General features: G+C 38.2%; 1 protein-coding gene across 1 annotated transcript; it reads right to left on the minus strand.

Moving 5' to 3' along the window:
- Positions 1-6,307: 6,307 nt before the first annotated feature.
- On the minus strand, positions 6,308-12,174 carry LOC122596061 (pentatricopeptide repeat-containing protein At2g20710, mitochondrial-like). The gene is made up of 2 exons (XM_043768569.1): positions 11,777-12,174; positions 6,308-7,934 (listed from the first exon to the last, which is right to left on the minus strand). The coding sequence occupies exons 1-2, from the start codon at positions 12,095-12,097 to the stop codon at positions 6,762-6,764; spliced, it is 1,494 nt and encodes a 497-aa protein (XP_043624504.1). The 5' UTR covers positions 12,098-12,174; the 3' UTR covers positions 6,308-6,761.
- Positions 12,175-17,097: the final 4,923 nt, after the last annotated feature.

The following is a 17,097-nucleotide window of genomic DNA, read 5'->3' on the forward strand; positions in this document are numbered from 1 at the left end:
TGATTAGATCAGCTTAGCATGTTACATAAGCCTACATGAGAAATAATTCTCTTATTATTAATTATGAACAGTGATCCAAGACGATTACCAATATATTTGTCCTCTTAAACACTCGGTACTTCCAGTTTCCTTTTAGTTTGTAACACTTTTGACATACCCTTGTCAAGGCCAGTCACCATGTAACCCGAGTAGCCTAATATGCCACTTAATCAAGTTTGCGAACTTAAGTGACCCACATTCAGATATACTCTCACAATCGACACAAGCACTAAGATTAAGACATTTGGTAACTAAAGGGAGATGGTCTTTAAGAATCAAGTTAGTGGTGACAGGTCGGTGATTCCTCGCACGCAAAGCGACATAACTTGACTCATCGTAATGGAAATATACCCAACATTGCATAATGCTAAGTACTTGCATATTTGTGACATCATTTTAAAGCGCTTATGGAAACCCGTGACTTTCGATGAGACCCGTGTAGAGAACTTTCTGACAACCTATCCCAAGTTGGAAGCTTTAAGTAAGCTACGTATACAAAGACACCCCAAAGACTTACTTGTCAAAATCTCAAAGGCCACATTAGCTCCATAACTTTCAAAAGATTAATTAGATATTTGCATATCTTGTCACAAGTATACATCCGAAAAAGCAATACACACTTATGTATGTACCCGAGACCTTCTATATAAATACCAAATATACAAAATTACAATGCTAGATCTTTCATAAGATTTAAGGACCATACTCTAAGTAAAGAGCAGACATTCTCAGCCATAAATCTGAATATGTTTCCCATAAGAACATTATACACATTTAATTTCAGATTATAAGGAAACCTTGGTACTTTGTGCCTATCGATACATCATATAATGGTATCATGGTATCACTGAACAAAGCAATTTAAAGTACAATTAAGTAGGCTTAAAAGGTAAAGTATCGTCACGTATATTCGTCTTCACAAAGTGACCTTACTCTTTTTTATTATTTTCTTTTTCTTTTCTGATTTTTCTTTTTTTTTATTTTGTTTTTATGACTCTATTTGACACACAATACAACACGACACATTTTACAAAGTTCCTGTTGAGAGACACTGTCACTATAGATTTCTCATTCCAATCAATTGGACTAGCAACTCGAAACGAGTTCGGTCGAAAGCCTTAGTGAACAGATCTGCTAAATTAAAGTCACTCGGCACCTTTTCAAGGACTATTAATTTCTTTTGAGCACAATCACGAATAAAATGAAACCTTATGTCTATGTGCTTAGTCCTACTGTGCTTAACAGGATTATTGGTAATGGATATGGTGGATTCATTATCAATTTTAATAGGAGTACATAGAAAGTTCTGACCGTAATCACGCAGTTGTTGCTGAATCCATAGAACCTGTGAACAACATCCACCAGCTACCATGTATTCGGCCTTACAAGATGAGATAGCAACAGAAGTCTGCTTCTTGCACTGCCATGAAACAAGTCTTCCTCCTAAAAACTGACATCCACCTGAAGTCGATTTCCTATCGAAATTGTAGCCACCATAATCAGCATATGTATAGCTCACGAACTTAAAATCTCCTCCAATCGAATACCAGAGTCCCAGCACTGGTTGACCTTTGAGGTAGCGAAGATTTCGTTTAACAGCTTTCATATGGCTTTCTCTTGGACAAGATTGATAACGTGCACACAAATAAACCGCAAACATGATATCTGGTCTTGATGCTGTAAGATACATCAATGAACCTATCATGGCCCTATATCGAGTAGGATCAACCTTTGGATCATTAAACGTGAACATTCCAAGTTGATGGTTCTTTTGTATAGGAGTATCCATCGGTGAAGTATCTTCCATTCGAAATCGTTTCAATATATCTTGAGCATACTTCGTTTGATGAATAAAGAATCTGTCCTTCTTTTGTTCAACTTGTAAACCCAAAAAGAAGTTCATCTCTCCCATAGCACTCATCTCAAATGTCTCTTTCATAATCTGCTCAAATTCCTTGCACATCTTTTCGTCTGATGACCCAAAAATAATGTCATCTACGTAAACTTGTAAAATTAGGAAATCCTCTCCCTTCCATTTTGTGAACAAGGTACTATCGATCAATCCTCTTTCAAATCCATTTTCAAGAAGATGCTTCAACAGCTTGTCATATCATGCCCTGGGTGCTTGATGTAATCCATACAGAGCCTTATTCAGTCAAAAGACTCTATCAGGATGATCTAGATCTTCAAACCCTAGCGGTTGGGTAACATACACTAATTCCTGGACAGTACCGTATAAGAATGCACTTTTGACATCCAATTGATATACCTTAATGTCCTTGAAAGCAACAAAGGCTAGAAATAGACGTATAGCTTCTAGCCTCACCACCAATACAAACACCTCAGTGTAGTCCAACCCTTCCTGTTGAGCAAAACCTTGAACAACCAGCCGAGCTTTATTTCGTGTAACAATACCTTTTTCATCCTTTTTGCACCTAAAAACCCATCTGGTGCCGAATGGATACTCTCCCACTGGTATGTCAACCAGCTCCCAAACTTGTAGCTTGTCAAACTGAAAAAGTTCCTGCTGCATAGCTTCTACCCACGATGGATCTTTTAATGCCATTTGTATATTACTAGGTTCTGACGTTTCCGGTTCCTCTTCTACCTTCTGATGAAAACTATCATGATCATCCGAGCTGGCATACAATGTATAGTCGAATGAATTATCAACAAGATCATTCATCCCTCCATCAAAGTCTTGAATTTCTACCATGAATGCATGATTCTGATCATCGGCACTAGTCGAACCCCAATTATACGTACCGTCAGACTGAACCACAAATGCTCTTAAGTTGTCAACTTCTCCTGAGCTGCGGTCCCCAGTATTAGCATATGGACGCCCGAAATTCTGACCAACAATAGAACCACTTTGATTGAAGTTCTGACGACCTGTAGCTGAATTGTTGTCATGTCTTGGCCTCTGACACTCACGTGCAAAATGTCCAAAGCCATCACAATTGAAACACTTCACCTTGGTTTTGTCAAACCCTACCTTGCCGTCAATCACCTTCCTTCCAGTTCTATCAGTGAAACGCTGAACTCTCAAAGTTAACATAGACAATTGCCAGTTCAGGTCCATTTCTTCCAGATCATCTGGATCAACTTGCTTGTAATCCTCCCTAACCAGTTCAGGATCAGTCAGTTTTCCTCCAATTAGCTTTTCATGAGCTGACACAAAAGAAGCGAGCATGCCCAGATGTCCCTCTGCAGATCTTATGCTCATCGGCGAACCTGTTAAACCCGAGCTTGGAGAACTCCTATTCTGATTACCATTATGCACAACAATCGCTGATTCCAGAGACCTTACATACAACAAGTTGTTGTCAGAATCCATCGTCCTCTTCATTTTCTCATTATCTCCACTGTAGAAGGCTGTAATCCCTCCACTTGAAGATCTTGAGGAAGGTATGCTTGTCTTGCTATGATAGAGTTCAGGACGCTGAACAAAATCACCGTTGCCTGCTTCCTTCGACTTTCTTTTCATATCTTGGCTTCTCAGCTTTCGAATAATCTGTTCCAGAGTCCACTTACTGAAGTCGGGATTTTGTTGGATAGAAGTGATAAATCCTTCCCATTTGATAGGAAGTGCCTCCAACAACTTCTCGATTACGTCTTCTGGATCTGGATTGTACCCAAAGTGGGCAAGCTCAACCAGCAGATGACTGTAACGAACCAGTGTCTCATCAAGAGTTTCATCTTTGAAGCTAGTGAACACATAATACTGCTTCTTCAACAAGTCTTTTCTACTCTTCTTGAGATCGTCGTCATGGAGAGCCATTCGAAGCGAACCCAATGCCTTGCTTTTAGCTTCATAATCATTCTTCTTATCGACATCCATTTGCTCATATGAAGCAAGCCTAGCACCGCTCGAACTTGAAGTTTCACCTGGTACTGTTGGAGGAGTATAGCCATTTGTAATGTATATCCACATCCTCACATTCATCAGCCTGCAGTATGACTCAAATCTGCCCTTCCAATTGAAGTATCTGTCAAAGCTTATCAACTTTGGTGGTGAGTTGGCCTTTCCGGTTTCATGATCCATCAGAATCATTTGATTTAGTAACGCCTGATAATTTGCGGGTAACTGTGACGTCATTTTCTTAAAGCTAGTAAAGTTCACGAACTGCTTAAAAATAAACGAGATCGTAAAGTTCACGAGGTCCAAGAACACGAGGTCGCAATTAGAACTCGAGGTCGTAATTGAACAGGTCGCAAACGATATACGAGGTCGCAATTGAACTGGCGAGGTCGTAATTAGCTATCCAAGTCGAAATACGAGGTCGCAAACGCTACTGGTCCGATGATTCTCTTGAATTCGAAACCCTAAACGCCAAAAACACTCGAACGACGGTTGCAAACACCAAGATATACCACGAACAAGATTTCCGGTCGTAAACTTGTGGAAGAATCACGTCTAAACGACCCTAAATCAATGTTGTCTATCACCAACAAACTATAACCTCCCGGTATGAAACCAAGAGGCTCTGATACCACTTGTAAGTCCCCTTGACGCGGATCGTTAATAGTTTGATCCTGTTATCCAGAGGTGCGGAATCTCTCTCTATAACGTGGTGATTCACAACGAAAGCCCCTAGATCACCTGCTGCCTCGTAGGTCTTCTTCGGGCTAGCGGAACGACCTTTGACCTGTTAACTTGCACAAATATGCTTGATAATTCGACAAATATTCAACCCTAATCTCTGTTAGGGTTCTGGTATTTATAGGAAACTCGACATGGGCTTCAGCGAGTCGACCTCTCATTTTCTGCCCAGCTCGACATAATTACGAGGTCGTAATTGATGCCCTGCCTTGTATTTGACCCTGCAAATACGAGGTCGTATTTCCTATAGCTTGCCTCGTATTTGACCTTGCAAATACGAGGTCGTATTTCTCATTGCAGAATATTATTATACATTCAATACTTAAACTTAATCTAGTATTCTATGCATAATACAAAGTTCATTAATGACAATCACATGACAAAGACATATTACAATATAAACTCAAACAATGTAGACTGCTATTGACATAGACGTGCACTTACACCGCCGCAACGCGCAGATACTTGCTCTCGTTTTGAAAAAAAAAAAATCATTCACTTCATAGTTATGAAGCCTTCTCTACGCTATTGTAGGAAATTCTTCAAAAAATGTGTAGGTAATGGCATGTTCAAAAGTAGTTTAGTGTTGAGCAATTCACTCCTTTTCTCGAAACTACAACGCATTGTTGCATTTGAAGTAATAAATTGGAAGCCTTGCCAAAAAAAGTAAACAAAAATAATAATAAATTGCAAAGTACAAAATATTGATTTGTCGCTTCCAAACTTTCAATTTGATCCCTTGTTTTTCATTTTTATGTTAAAAAAATATGTAAAATAAAAAATAGTTATAATCATAATTTTCTAAGAATACAATAAACAATATCTTTTATAATTCAATAAGTTGGTTATTGTGTCTTCCAAACTTTCACAGCGCAATTTGATCCCTTGTTTTTCAATTTTATGTTAAAAAAATATGTAAAATAAAAAAGAGTTCTAGTCATAATTTTCTAAAAATACAACAAACAGTACTTTTTATATTTCAATAAGTTGCTTATTGTGTCCTTTCGTACAACACCTTCCATGCTTAATAATACATGGCTAAAAAAATAGGATCTACTGATCACCACTCCTTTCCAAATGTCAAAGAACAAGGCGTTGCTCATTTTTTAACTTACGTATTCAAAGATGTTAAGTTCTTCGCTAATTATTTGGTGAAGTTATTTTTATTTAGTGATTTGGTTATTAGTATGAAATTGTATAGTGCCTGCCTTGTTTTATATCCTGCAGTAGTGATGTGCTTTGGTAAACATATAAGAAATGGTTGATATTGTTTCTCGTTCATATGCATGTATAATACAGTATTTCATTCCAAGGTCCCCGACTATTCTTGCATTGGAGTCGGACTGATCTCAAGAAACATTGCCCACTGAATAATGATCAGACTGTATTTCAATTTTGAATTCCTGATAGACCCATAAAAGATGTGGCAAAAGAGAGAACCATATGAGCATGGAATTTGAAGAAAATAGAACCACCTAGATTTGTACAAATCCATTATTAACCAACTATATACACAAAGTCCAATTCGGTTAATAACTTGCCATTAATCCAACATGGGTACTATAATTAACAAGTTTTCTGATGCATCGCCAGGAACAAAGGTCCTGAGAGTATCATAGATTGTATTATCCTATCCACACCTATCTTAGGCATTACCCAGATAAATATTTAAAAAGATCCAACATACTCGAAATAATGTAAAATGACACTCAAGCTGGCATAACAAGGCAGTGCAACTATTTATCGGAATCTATGAGGAAATCGTTCAACACAAAAGAAATAAAGAAAGAAAAAATAAAACCCTAATGTTTGGGGATGCCAACAAGCCTCTTTTCCTGCACAGAAAGCTAGGTGTGCAGATACAAGAGTTACATCATCGTTTGCTATCTTTGCTAAAAGGCTACCTGAGAGGCAACATTAGACTATATATCATATAATAAAGCAAATTTAGCATACCTGACATAGAAATCACTTGGCACTGGTTTATTCCACCTTACAATCATTCAAACCGAAGACTTTCCGCCAACAATATCAGATTGCCACAACCTTGAGCTGCATACCAATATCCTACTTTTTATACCTTACAAAAAACTTTGACAACAAAAAATTTGTTGCTTCATCAACCACTGGTAACATATTTTTGAATTTCGGTTACAGATTCCTTTGACAACTTTTTCACTAAACTTTTATAAACCACTTCAGATAAGTGGCCATTTGTCTTGAGTAATTTGATCATTTCTTCAGTTTCATCCAAACGTCCATTAGAATTCAAATAATCTAAACAAGCAGACAAAGTGGCAGTGTCCACTGTCCATCCCGGAAAACCACCCAAAATAGCTTTTTTGATAGCCTCCACAGCCTTGTCCATGTCATTATGTTTAAAATAACCCAATGCCATACGAGACCAAGTAGATGCATTAGGCTTGTTTCCAATCTCGATAAGCTTTTGTATTACAGTTTCAGCCTTTGTGAGAAGACCCTTTTTGCAGTAAATAGTAATGAGAAGATTGGGAACTTGAAAATCAAATGATATATGTTGCGTTTCCCATTCCTCGTATATTTTCTCAAGGTCATCTATACAATCTAACTTAGAAAGTGAGCTCATTATGCAAAGATACCCACTATTGAAAAACCTTCCAAGATCCTTGTAAATGTTCCATACACGATAAACATCATCTTTTCGTCCCGTAGTAGCATATAGAGTGAGTAGAGTCTCATAAGCTACCTTTCTTTGACTAGGCCTTATGAGAAATTCAGATTTTTTTAAACAAGTTAATGCCTTTTTGGTATCACCGACTTTTAAATAACCATTTGCTATTGTTGTGTAAGCATGCCAATCCACTAGCACTTCCGGGTCAGCTTCCATTTTCAATAACAGGTTCTCCATTTTTGGTATTTCTGAAGTTTTGGCATATGCATTTAATATAATACAATACACGAATTTATCGAAATGAATACCCTTCTGATCCATTTCTTCTATTAGTAGGTCAAGCTTCTCGTAGTTTTTTGTCACAGAGTACAGGCTCATCATAACATTGTAGGACAACGAGCTTGAATAACCTAACTCTCTCATTGTCTGCAAGGTCTCCTCCGCTCTATTTACTAATTTTGCACTGGCGTAGCAATTCAAAAGAGCACCATAAACCTGCCAGACCCGAGAAGCACTAGGAATTTTATTAAAGTACTCCTCTGCTTTCTTTAGACCGTGAACTTTTGATATCAGATCCAGCTTAACTGAAAAATCTTTATATGACAGATCAAGATATGGTTTGGCATCCATCCATTGGCATATCTGTAACATAAATGTGGAATAAAGCCCGGTTACCAGACAATATAAACATGGACAAAGGTCACTCATAACTACAGCAGAAATTTATGTGAAAAAGCTTTTCATAATTTCTTACGCCAGACCTACATTAGCAAAAAACAAAAGAAAACAAAACTCTGCCTTTTATATTGGGCTAATGGTTTGTAAAGTGATCTAACACTCCCCAAATTCTTATTACAACCATCGGATAAAAAAAATTAGCCTACATATATTACAACTTACTGAAAATGTCATGTGGCATATGTATTTTCTACTTTGTCTTTTCACATCACTCTCTCAAGTTTGTGAAACTCATTGTTAAACATTGTAAACCCCATAGGTTATTATGCATTAATGACAAAAATTAAGTAGAAGATTACATAAACCCTGATGGCCTAGCCAACCGGCTGATTTACACTAGTCTAAACCTAATCCTAACCAATACTCTAATGTGCCCCTGCAATTTGAGCGAGAGTGGGAAAATACAAAATAACTTCAGATAACAACGAAAAATAAAATCTTCAGCAAAGGTCATGCGATGGCGAGCTTTGTTTTCGTCTTGAATTTCATCTTGACAATTTTTAGTGTTTTTTTTTTTCTATTTGATGTTCTTTTTGACTTTTGTAATGAGATAGGCTGATAGGGAGATATAGCAATACATCTAGGTGAAGAAAAAATTGAAACAGAAGATTAAAAGAAAACAAGAACATGTAAATGAATGAAAGAAAGAAATAAAAACGGATACAGAAAGAGTAAGGTAAGGAACAGAACTCAACAAATAGTAAAGAAAGAATAGTAGGGATGTCATGATGGCTGAGTTAAATAGGTCCGTAGCAAAGAGGATCAAGACGATATATAACCACCATGCAAAGTGATTGCAAGCGGCAAATAAATCAGGAAGGGATGGCACGATGGCTGCTTTAAAACAGATAAGTAACATTTTTTTTAATAAATAAAGGAAAAGCAAAAACTCAATAATGTTTTGACCATAAAATGATGGGAAGAATAGTAGCATTGAATTAGTCATATGCATCCGTAGGTTTCATGCATGATTTTAGGTATAGAAACTAATCCACTAATTGTTACATTAATCCCATGTTTTTGTATTTCTTGCTTAAGTTTAACATGCCATTACTACCTTTTGTAACTTGCACTTAAGACATATAAGAAGATTGTCTCGAGTAGTCGAGTTTAGTTCTAATATCATTTAGTTTAATATATTTTTTATAGGGAGATTGACTATATCAAATAGGTCATAATATCATATCATTTGGTGCTTTCATTGACTCGAACAATGCCTTCACGAAGAAACCTTAGCGCTTAAATGCTTATTGGTGTAATATATTATATTTACACTCACATCATATGTAGTAAAATGCATTTGGTGTAACATAGGATTATATTCCTTTATTAAAAAAAAAAAAAAAAAAAAAACCTCAGCTACGATAGTTGAACCCCATCTGAACTCACCACCACTAACTCCACAAAGAAAGTATCTTAGAAAAACTCAATAAGCCATATCACTCTCAAAATTTGACATTGTTGTCAAGCAACTAGCCACCCAATATAAACAAACAAAAAACATTCCATTAACCACATTACCAAAATTGAAAGAAATACCACACCATTTCCACCGCCACCGCCTCTTCCCATTGGCACTGGACTCCAACTTCGCCCACCTAAACTCTCCTTTCCAAAGATTGATGGTTCCAACCCATTCAATTGGCTTTTTTAAGCCGATCAATACTTCTCATTTTATTTCATTGCACCCTCTCAAAGTCTAGCCATGATTTCTTTTCATCTAGCTAGAGATGCCCTTAGTTGACACAAATATATCTAAAAAACAATTTATCAATTGGGCAATATGCTTGGGGACATCCTCCCTAATACTTAGAAAATCAATTTGTCAATTGAAAATATCCTTAACATATATTTAAAAGAAGCATATAGTTAAATAACCCTTCCTCTCTCTCTCTCTCACTATGTTGCACGGAGACGGGTACGGAAACCGGATACGGGGACGATACGGGAACAGGAAACGGCAAAACTCGAAAATCCAAGATACGGGGACGGCAAAGATACAGGAATGAAAAAAATAAAAAATTCATAATATATTCAAGAAATTCAATATATATATATATATATATCGATGTATTACCATGAGTAAATATATATATTTAAGCTTTTATCAGTACATTGTAAAGTTTATAAAATAAATCAAATACTCGTATAACTTTATGTAATATAAACTTTAATTTCAATCAATATACATAATAAAGCCTATATTATTAGACTCCGTTACGTTCTACAAGTAAAAACAAAAGTCAAAAAGTTAGTACTTTATTTTACGACACACGCACTAGTTAGGTAGTTTCTTCACCAAATAAACAAATACTCTCAGATCTATATTTTTTTTTTAAATCTCTTCAAAAACTCACCACCGATCTATCCCCTTTCTGTACAATATCAATCCCAAGCATCCAATCACTGCAAACGTGTGTTGCGTTTCTCTCTCATAAGTCATACCCACCAATAAGCACACATTCTTGTCGGAAAAACGCTCTCTTCATCTCCGGCAATGGATGGCCGTCTGAAATCCGATGAAAACGCTTAGGAAACTTGGAGGAAAATTTCCCCCATAACTGGAAACGTGTAGGAGCGAATCCTACACGAATCCGTCCCCATGGCCCTTATCCGTTCTAAACTGACCGTCAAGGGACGATATGGGAATTGTATGGATTTGATGGGCGGCGATCCAAGAGATGGTGACGGTTTGCTACGGTACGGGCGCAGCCCTTGCTGTCGTCGCCAGCGCCGTGGTTGGGGTGGTCGGAGATGATGGTGTCTGGTGGTAGTTGTCTTGCGAAGGTACGGGTGTTCATCGGTTCGGTTTTCGGTTATTCAATCTATTTGGTTCGGGTTTTTCGGTTTTTTTATTTTTATTTTTCAAAACCAAAACCTAATTTAAAATAGAAAAACCAAACCGAAAACCAAATTAGGTATCGGTTTGTTTTCGGTTTAAAACCGAAAATCCCATATATGTAAAACACAAATTCACCATTTTTTTTGTCTAAGTTGTGTTAAACCAGAATAAGTTCATAATTCCAATTTTCACCAAAGTAGTGAATTTAGACTTCAAACACAAAAGAAATAAATAAATAACATAGTCATCGGCGAAGAAACTAGTCTTAGAAAGTACTTAAACAACTAAACGCTTTTTTGTTATCATTATTAAAATTCTTCATGAAGTTTTTTTTAATGATTGTCATTTGAATTTTCTTAATTTCAGAAAAAAAAAATTGAATATAATATATGAATGGACATCAAAAGTAAAAAAATACATTAATAATTATCCATACAAAAAAAGATATGTATTAATATTTTAAAAATACATAATAATATAAGTTATTCGGTTTTTTCTGTTTAACCAAATTGATTATCATATACCCAAAATTAAACCAAAAACCAAAATATATAACTTGGTTTCAGTTACAACCCAAACCCAAAACCAAATTAAAAAACAGTTTGGTTTTTTTCGGTTTATTAAACGGTTCGGTTTACGGTTTAACCGGGTAAAAACCAAACCGCGAACACCCCTACGCGAAGGAAACCCTAATATGCTAAACAAGTTGTACTTACACATGTGTAAGTCTCGCCAGAGATGGTCACCGGAGGATCAAATCCGGGTTCAAATCCGGCATTTCGCATTTTATTACTAACTTGGGAAAACGAACTACTAACACAACTAACATTTTCGGATTAAAAAAAAAGCATATATATATATATAGATGTATATGTATATATAAAAATAGGGTTAGGAATAGAACCTGGAGAGCGTGGTTGTAACGACGGAATTTACGGAGCTGCTTAATGATCTTGTGGAGATCTTGAATATCGACGGGTCTACCTTCTACATCAACCCATTCTTGTAAAATAGGGACAACTGAAGAACGAGGTTCTCGGAAACGAACAATTCTATAAAACAGATTATCATCCGGGGTTTGGTTATTGGGGATTTGTTTTTGTGTTTGTGTTGAATATAGCAAAACCCTAAAAACTTTACATAATGCTGATGCTGATGATGAAGATGGGCAGGAAATGAAAGAAGAAGCAGTAGTACGCAATATGCTATTGTTCTTTATCATCATTTTTCTCCTGCTGCTTTTTCCACAATATTGGAAGCAGATAATCTCTTTCTCCCTAACTCATCCGTATTTTCCGTATTTTCAAGTTTTAGGACCTGTTAGTTTGGTCTTTTCGGTTATTAAGGATACCCTTATCAGTGTCCTCCAACCCACCTTTCACCATTTTTCCCACGACTCATTTCTAACCAACCACAACATGCCACCTCAACTCCACCACTTATACTCATTCAAATTTCATTGGCATCCGACCACTCACTCACCACTCATTCTACAATTTTCATTTTATTTAAACATTAAATTTCATTAAACTAAAAATATTTAAATAATAATTCTCGGAATTAAAACAAATAAAAAAAAACATACTTGTTTGTGCACCAGATCGCGCTATGGTTAAGAAAAGGGGGTTTGAGGGGTTTTGGACTATTCGTTGGCGATTCCCATACGGTAGAGTGTAAGCCTCTTTACGCCAATCAATTATGATTTGATTGTCAGTCGATTAAGATCGTGCCATTATGCTTGTGCTCTGATTTGTTTGGTAGAGTTTATGAATGAGTAAGAGTAAATGAATGATGATTTCGTGAGGTCTTATGAATCTCTTTTTATAGGAGGATGGAAAAAACCTTATAGATAGGTTTTCCACGATTTAAGGGGATAGATTTAACTTCCTAAATTAGTAGGAACTGATCGTCCTTATTTTAAGGAAGAAGAGATTTAGGCAATCTCTTCTTTATTTGGGTATTATTTCCAGCTGGGCGCCTTCCCCACGCAGGTTCCTTCGTAACGCTACGGGTTAGCACTTGTCCGTTTGGCAGGCCTTTTGTAGCATAATATGGATACGCCATCAAGCCCCCCAGTCCAAAGGGATGATTTTTGCCAAATAAACATTCCCTTGGACTATATTTGAAAAATACTTCATCATGAAAGGACATGTTGCAGTTAATGGGAACCAAAAAGTCGCTGCACATATCCCTAGGTGTGTAATCGACGATTGGGACTTTTATACTTCTGTGCCAAAATAGTTTGCTGCGCAGAAATATTTATTGCTCCAATTGAACTTCTTCCTTCAGTCTTTTCGTTGTCCCCTCCCCATAGGTCACTGTTTCTACTTTTCCTTTCATATACTTCCATCTCGTTGTATTTTCTTCAAAAATCTCTATCTTCGTTTTTCTCGCAAGACTCAAGAGCCATGTCAAAAAGAAAGATTACTGACATCGATGATGGCTCTGTCTCGGATAAGGGGAAGGGTCCTGCTGCTTTTCCTTCCATCTCCTTTTCTGGTGATTTTTCTCGAAAATTTATGGAGGAGGAACTCTTATCTGATAATATGAGTGAACGAAAAAATCTCTTAGTCTGTGGTATGTGTCGAGAATATGAGTATTCTCAGGATATGTTGAAGGAGTCCCAGCTTGTCATCACTAGTTTATTTGACCGGGTTGCCTACTTGGAGAAGCGCTTATCTGAGCAAGATGTGGAGATGAAGGTGTTGCGTGCAGGTTTGAAGAGGCGTCATGATGAGCTTTTGGAGAATGATCTGGACAATGTTGAACTTTGCGGGGAGGTAAAAGTGTTTGTGAAAGAAGTAATTCCCCATATTTGTGAAACTCTTGCTTTAGGGCCAGAGGCTATTGCTTTGGTTGATGCCGCCGTGAATGCTTCAAAGAAGAAGGGGATGGCTTTTGCTCAGCATTCCGATCAGTCTCCTGAATATCTCCATGCTAAACAGGTGTTTGACCAAGCTATCTCAAAACTGGCGAATTACCAGAGTAACTATGTTCATGATCTCACCCACCTGCACAATACTGGGGCGCACAGTTTCCTAGTCGTGAAACCCCGGTTTGGTTAACTATATGTGCTAATAAATATTTTTAAGACTTATTTTTGGATATGTACCTTTTAATCTGTTTTGACTTTGAACTATGGTACTTATATGCATGTTTAACAGAGGGTTTAAATTCTTATTTTGCTTATGATATGTTTATATATGACCATATTCTGTGTTTTTAGAATCATCATTGTATAGCAAATTTTGCTATTATTGGCTTGGGAACCGTGTTTTTAGAAGTAGTTAAAACTTGCTTCTCTTACGTAATTACGTGTATAAGGTTAGCTTATTCAGGCGTCCCTCTTAGCTTGTTCCTTTTTTACGAGGGTAGCGACCCCCCAAGGCAAATATCACCTTGACGCTTTCGCCCCAGCCGTACGAGACTTTCTGCGGTTTTTCATTTATATATATATGTGGCCATTTTATATATATATTTTGTTTGCACTCTCTCGTAGGATTTTGTGCTTAAATGAGGCACTTGGCCTAATGTATGTATGATCAGAATTGCTTACAGGCATTTTTATTTAGTACTACATATATTGTAAAAAGGAAGGGAATTTTAATAGTAGAAGTTACGCAAATTTGAGCCATTCCATGTTCTGTCAACCGGAGCTCCTTCAGGTGTTTCCAGCTTGTATGCTTCCTTTCCAAATGCTTTCCTTACCCTGTATGGACCCTCCCAAGTAGGTCCCATTTTTCCAGTGTATTCTTTTTCGCTCGTGCTATTCAACCGCAGCACGTAGTCACCAACTTTGAATGTTGTTGGGTTTACCCTTTTGTTGTAATACCCTTCAATTTCCTTTTTAAACGCAGCTTCTCTGATGGCGGCGATTTCTCGTCGTTCTTCCAGTAAGTCCAGATCTATCCTTAGTTCGTCTTCGTTCCCTTCGGTGTTTACCATCCTGTGGGTAGAAACTTGGAATTCTGCTGGGACGACAGCCTCCGTTCCGAATGCTAGACTGAAAGGGGTTTCTCCATTGCTTCGCTTTGGCGTTGTCCTGTTGGCCCATAGGACTAGTGGTAGTTCGTCTATCCATCCCTTGTGGTTTCGCCCTAAGCGTTTCTCCATTCCCTTGATTATTTCTCTGTTGGTTACCTCCACCTGTCCGTTCCCTTGGGGGTAGTAAACGGATGTGAAAGATTGTTTAATTTGCAATTGCTTGCAGAATTCTGGGAAGACGCTTTTGGCAAATTGTGGGCCATTATCCGAGACGATTGTATGAGGTATTCCAAACCTGCATATGATGTGCTCCCATACAAACTTCTTCATTTGGTCTCCGTTTGTCGTGGCCAGCGGCTTTGCCTCCACCCACTTGGTGAAGTAATCGATGGCGACAACCAGGAATTTTTTCTTGTTTTGGGCCTCGGGAAAAGGTCCCACAATGTCGATACCCCATTGTATGAATGGCCATGCCGACGTTACAGAGGTCATATCATTCTTAGGTTGTCTCGGGACATTGGCACGTATCTGGCATGACTCGCAGTTTTTCAATAATGCTGTAGAGTCCTGATGCATTGTCGGCCAAAAATATCCTAGCCTCATAGCCTTTGTTGCGACGGATCTTGCTCCCGCATGTGCTCCGCAGATTCCTTCGTGTATCTCTCGGATGATCATTTCTGCTTGGTTTGGACCTACGCATCGGAGCCATGGCGTGACGAAGCCTTTCTTGTACAGCTTTTTATCTTGAATTTTATATTGCGGGGCTTTCACTCTTATCTTTCGGGCTTCATCCTTGTCTGCGGGGAGTATCCCGCTTACTAGGTACTCGTAAATTGGGGTCATCCAATTTTTGCCCTCTTCCTCCACAAGGTCAGAGACTTGTTTTTCTACGATCGATCTTTCCTTGAGGACTTCTACCAGTACTTGTTTCCCTAGGTGTCCGAATGTGAGTGAAGCTAGCTTGCTCAGGGCGTCTGCTTTTTTGTTTTGGTTCCTTCGAATGTGCTCTATTTCGAAGTGACTGAAACATTCCATTAGCTCCCGCACCTTTTGTAGGTATAGTTTTGTAGTATTCTGCTTGGCTTCGTAGTCCCCTTTAACTTGATTTGCGACCAATTGGGAGTCGACATATACCTGTAGGTTACGGATCTTCATATCTCTGGCAATCTGAAACTCTGCTAGCAATGCTTCATACTCGGCTTCGTTATTTGTTACTCCAAACTCAAATCTCAGAGCATAGGTAAATTCTTTGTCTTCGGGACTGATTAGCATCAGACCAGCTCCACAACCATCGGAGCTTGCGGCTTCGTCGGTGTACAACTTCCATACATCATTTTCGACGTTCCCCAACACCTCGAGCGACACAGAATGTGTCATCGAGTTTTCGCCTTCGTGAACTTCGCTGATGAAATCGGCCAATACTTGCCCCTTAATTGCGTTCCTGGCCCTGAACTCAATGTCGTGCTTCCCTAATTCGATGGCCCACTTGGCCACCCGTCCCGACTTTTCTGGCTTAAGCAATATCTGCCTTATTGGCTTATCAGATAATACAACGATGGGATGCGCTTGAAAGTACCTTCGCAACCTACGAGCTGCGTGGACAAGGGCCAAGGTCAGCTTTTCTAACTCAGGATAGTTGGCTTCTGCACCTTGCAGGGATCTGCTCACGAAGTAAATAGGTATTTGTTGTTTATCCCTTTCTGCCACAAGCACGGCGCTAACGCATTCAAGTGAGGCGGCCAGATATACGTAGAGTATTTCTTTTGGCTTTGGGGCTGTTAGCGTAGGCAGGTCTGCAATATATTTTCTCATCTGTTCCAAAGCTCTCCCCGCCTCCTCTGTCCATGTGAAATCCTTATTTTTGAGACATCCTTTCAACACTTTGAAAAAGGGTAATTGCTTGTCAGCTCCGCGTGAGAGGAAGCGGCTAAGGGCAGCAAGCTTGCCGTTTAGGCTTTGGGCTTCTTTGATTGTCCTTGGCGCTGAAATTTGCTTTAACTTATTTATCTTGGAAGGATTTGCGTGGATGCCTTTGTTACTTACATAGTATCCTAAGAACTTGCCTTCCTCCACTCCAAACGAACACTTTTTGGGATTAAGTTTCATATTGATTTTCCTGAGGTTCCCGAAGGTTTCCAGGATATCTTCAATGAGTCCTTCTTCATCCCTGCTTTTGATAACCATGTCGTCGACGTATGCTTCTAGGTTCCTTCTTATCTGTGTAGCGAAGGCCTTATCGAT

Source organism: Erigeron canadensis, chromosome 4 (genome assembly GCF_010389155.1).
Source record: "Erigeron canadensis isolate Cc75 chromosome 4, C_canadensis_v1, whole genome shotgun sequence".
NCBI classification, from domain to species: Eukaryota; Viridiplantae; Streptophyta; class Magnoliopsida; order Asterales; family Asteraceae; genus Erigeron; species Erigeron canadensis.

Coding starts and splice junctions, on each gene's coding strand:
- LOC122596061 (XM_043768569.1), bottom strand. CDS start 12,097: ATGATGATAAAGAACAATAGCATATTGCGTACTACTGCTTCTTCTTTC. Junction 7,935..11,776: donor GTTACAACCACGCTCTCCAG/GTTCTATTCCTA, acceptor TTTATGTTACAG/ATATGCCAATGGATGGATGC.